The 4,348-nt window shown below is 40.4% G+C and overlaps 1 protein-coding gene across 1 annotated transcript; it reads left to right on the plus strand.

The window, feature by feature from the left end:
- The first annotated feature begins 1,246 nt into the window (after positions 1-1,246).
- On the plus strand, positions 1,247-2,011 carry LOC122646578 (protein OPI10 homolog). Its single transcript, XM_043840155.1, has 2 exons — positions 1,247-1,457; positions 1,544-2,011. Exons 1-2 carry the CDS (start codon positions 1,355-1,357, stop codon positions 2,005-2,007), a joined length of 567 nt encoding a protein of 188 aa, XP_043696090.1. The 5' UTR covers positions 1,247-1,354; the 3' UTR covers positions 2,008-2,011.
- Positions 2,012-4,348: the final 2,337 nt, after the last annotated feature.

Here is a 4,348-nt window from a genome sequence, read left to right on the forward strand (position 1 = left end):
CACGATCCATGTGTGCACAGTGGGCCATCTCCTCTAGGGGTTTAGGAATCAGTATTGGATCGGTTGTATCGACCTATCTATATCAATATGACACTGAAACTAATGCTTGGCTGATATCGGATTTGTGGTACAATATGGACAAAGGGTAAAATAGTCAAAATAATGTAAATATTGGTATCTTTTAGTGTAAAAACATCTGATACAACCGATATGTATCTATATTGATATCCGTTTCAAAATTGGCCGATACCCGATCCAATACCATGAGGCGTGAACTAAATCTATGCCGATCCCAAAACTGGCCAATTCTCATAGTGAAATTGATTTTTGGACTGATCCAAATCTAGATCTTGAACCGATCCAGTTCTTTTAAACCCTAATCTAGCATTTTACCCAAAAAAAAAATCTTAATCTAACATAAAATAATAAGGAGAAGAAAAAAATGATATAAAATGACGTGTATCGATCGTGAGTGATACAATACTTGACTAATACTGTATCAGTGATATCAGAGCAGGAAAGGCTAAAAAAATAAAATCTAGGTATCGGTCTTTTGAGGGATATAACAGTCTGAGCAGACTGATACACATCGGCATTAGGTGAACGATACCCGACACTAACCCCGTGAACTAAACCCCGGTTCATGAATCATGACAGATGCAGTCCAACCGGCCTACTTCATTCTCCTGAGAAATACCAGATCTTTATCGCCCCAGTACTGGGGGCGGTCAAGTGCCATCATGCGACTGGGGCACCACCCATGTGTGCACTGTGGGGCCCACTGTGCACACATGGCGGTGCCCCAGCCGCATGATGCGTACTTGACCGCCCCCAGTATTGGGGGCGATAATTTTCCGAAATACCATGAAACAGAGACGCCACCGTGTCTTTTGATTCCCTTCTGGTTGGGTTTAGGTCTTCTGTAGCACGACATAGCGTGTAGTGCATATTCAACGGTCTTCAACGCACGGGCACGCAGCCCAACACAGAGAGCCCCACGCTTTCTGGTTCCGTTCTCCCTTTCGAGGATGTTTTACAAAAAATGGAATCGGAAATCGAATAGCCAATTCTAATTTGAATCGGCCGGAAACATACTGGAATCGGCTGGATCGATTCGAATACACCGATTCAGGGTTCCCGGTTTCTAAAATCATGCTTTTGAGTTACTGTCGCTGCCAGATCTCTCTGGACGTTACTAGACTTTCTGATTCCCCATCTCCTCTCTCTCTTAAGCCCAGCATCGAACACCTTCTTCACTCCTTACTGCAACTAAATCACCCAGCTCGCTTACATTGAATTACTGTTCCGCCTCCGTAGAGCTGGACTTGGAATCTCTGGTGAAACAACAACAACAATGTTTGGAGTTTTGTTTCCTAATCGAAGCTTCCCCATGGATATCTCCACCTTCGCCCAAATCGATACTTTCCACTGGGTCCTGGACATGAACACCTTCGTTGGTAAGTACTCTCCCTTAATCTCCACACCCAAAACGTTATCTTAGCCTCAATTCTCGTCTGAAACCATCCATGTCTATCATGCGCAGGAGAAGGGTATGATCAGGTTAGAGAGATGTGTATCTTCTTGCTTAATGGCTTCTCTCTTCCACCGGACAAAGCCCTCGCGGTTTATATACAGTCCCCTGGCTCTCCCTTCGTCTTCAGCGGTGCTATCTCTATCGCTCGACCCTCTGCAGTGCTAACCCTTCAATGGCCGGAGCCCGGTGGCCAGATGCAGCTCACTTCTTCGGATTCCGCCCCTCTCTCCGCCAAGATTGGTGTCTCTGTTGAGGACCTCGCGTCGTTGCCTTCCCTTGATGTTACTGCCCAGAAAAGAATCGAACACTTGGCGCTCAAAGTTGGGGAGAATCTTTTCAACTTCATGCAGTCCTTCTGTAGCGTCGATGGTAGCAGACTTGTGGTTCCTATGGATATACTGGATCGGTGGTTCAAGAAGTTTCAAGAGAAGGCCACCAAGGATCCCGAGTACTTGAAGGGTTTCGTGTTATAAGTCCCTGATAAGAGGTACCCATGATCCATTCGAGTCGATTACTTGAAATTCGATTCATTAGGCCTTGTGGGTTTTCTTTCTACTGTTAATGGAAGAAGAAAAATAAGAAAAATAAATTTTTTTTTTTTAATAAATTTATCTATCAGAACTGCTCTTGCTTAAATTTTTGTTATTTCTGGGCATTTGGTCGTGGGATTCCGATAAATGTAGAAAATTAGAGGATTTTTTTTTTTGGTAGAAGAAAATTAGAGGATTAGAGACAGAGAAAAGTTGAGAGACTAATAAATAGTCTCGTACAGCAAACTGGAAATCACTTGTGGATGTGATGTAGAGAAGTTGGAATTCTACCCTACTCCAACTCCTTGATCGTGCATTGTGTACAGCATGCACATATAAGGGACTGATACTAATGCTTTTCTCTTTTTGTAAAGAAAATTTACTTTCTTATTACGCAGCCTACTTAAAGTAAATTTGTAATTGATTATTCTTCTGGAGTTCATTTCTCTCAGTATACTGTTGCTGAGATGGAACCAATTAGCAAAATATTGCAGAGTGATTATTGGAGGATCTACGAGCATAAATGAATTGGATATTTCAGTCAAGTAATTGTTAAAAATATGTTGAGGTAGGTTTTCAGAGTTTTGATGTGGAATTACAGATTTGTTTCTATTTGGTGCTCATGTGGATGATGTTTCTCTAGTCATTCTTAATGGCAGAACTTTGGTGTGCCAAATTCAAGTTATATGCATGGTACACTTGGTATCCTTCAACGTGATACTTAGTAGTGCTTGCCTAATTTTGTTGAATGAAGCCTCAAGTTAGGCTGCAATCTAACTGTTATTTCACCTTTGGATTGGTAGATGATGTATTAAAGATTTGTATCATACGTGTTTCAAGTTTGATGTGTTTTCCTATATGGGTGGTGGATGTGTTAAATGGACATCATAGTCCGTCTTTTTTTCGAAGGCTGGAAAGATATTCTATTTTGCATGCTTCTCCTTTTTTAAATGATTGAACCGTTTATTTGGAAAGGAACATCAGACTGAATTGATACTGGAGATGATTGGTTGCTTGATTAATAATATAATAGTTTGTATGAATTCATACCTTTTTATGTTAGGAGGGTTGGAGCAACTTTTGAATTTATGGCAGCCAATTCAGGTAAATTAGGATGAGCATAAAAGGATTTCTTGGAGCTTAGTGTTTAGGGGTCCAGGGTTTGAATAGGAGCTCTGATGGAGATTGTGGCTTTTATATGGTGGTCAATTGAAAGAAGAATTGGTTGATGGTTCTGGTCTGATGTTATTCAAGAATACTGAACAATGGAGCTGCATGTTGGACAGTAAAGAAGCAACACATAGATAAACTTAGTGAAGCTGAGATGAAGATATTGAGATGGATGAGTGGTAAAACTAGAAAGGATAAAATAAGGAATGATCAAATTAAAGCTAAATTAGGAGTAGCTCCGATACATGATAAGTTGCAAGAAAGTTGTTTGAGGTGGCATGGATATGTGCAACAGAGGCCTTTAGATGCTCCAGTACAGAAGAATGATTTGATTCAGATTGAAGGAGCTAAAGAGCCAGGGGTAGGCCTAAAATGACTAGGACAAGTAGCGAGGAAAGACATCCATGACTTAGGCCTTGTAACAAGTATGGCTTTTTGAATAGATCTGACTAGAGGGAAAGGAAATATGTAGCCGACCCCATTTATTTGGGATAAGGCTCAGTTGAGTTGAGTTGAGTTGTATGTTACCTTATGATCCTCCCATGCATGTCTCTGTGTGTGTGTGGTATGCATTTGTGAATGTATATATGAATTCAAACATACAAATTTAGATCAGATATAATACCAGCCAGTAAAACATGTCTGGCTCTTTTCAGGAAAATAAGCTTCGTATCCAGTCGGGTCCTCCTATTAGAGCCATCCCTGACAAGAACCAAGTTTTGTACAACCAATTTCTAGAATCAAGCTCCCAACTTTTGAAATTTAGGGTGATTATTTTCAATAAAAATCTGGGCAAAATCATCAAATATGGAAAGTATATTTGAGTGGAATAGTTTGCTGGTAAACAGCAACTGTTGTGCAGTTTGTTGAAAAGGAGTATTGAAATAGATGAACATATTTATTAAGGTTTCAAGCCTGAAAAGCAAGACCTGCAACTTGATGGAGTTGTTTTGATCTACCCCTTAAAGAAATACTCAACCTGACTTCTCAAATATGGGCTTTGGTGGCTGATGACTTGGAATCTGGTGCCTGATTAAGAGTTGGTACGTGATTCTCCTCTTTTGGTAAAACTTCAGTACTTTCATGGAAACATGTGTAATTCACAAAGTTTAGG

Source organism: Telopea speciosissima, chromosome 11 (assembly GCF_018873765.1).
Source record: "Telopea speciosissima isolate NSW1024214 ecotype Mountain lineage chromosome 11, Tspe_v1, whole genome shotgun sequence".
Lineage (NCBI taxonomy): Eukaryota > Viridiplantae > Streptophyta > Magnoliopsida > Proteales > Proteaceae > Telopea > Telopea speciosissima.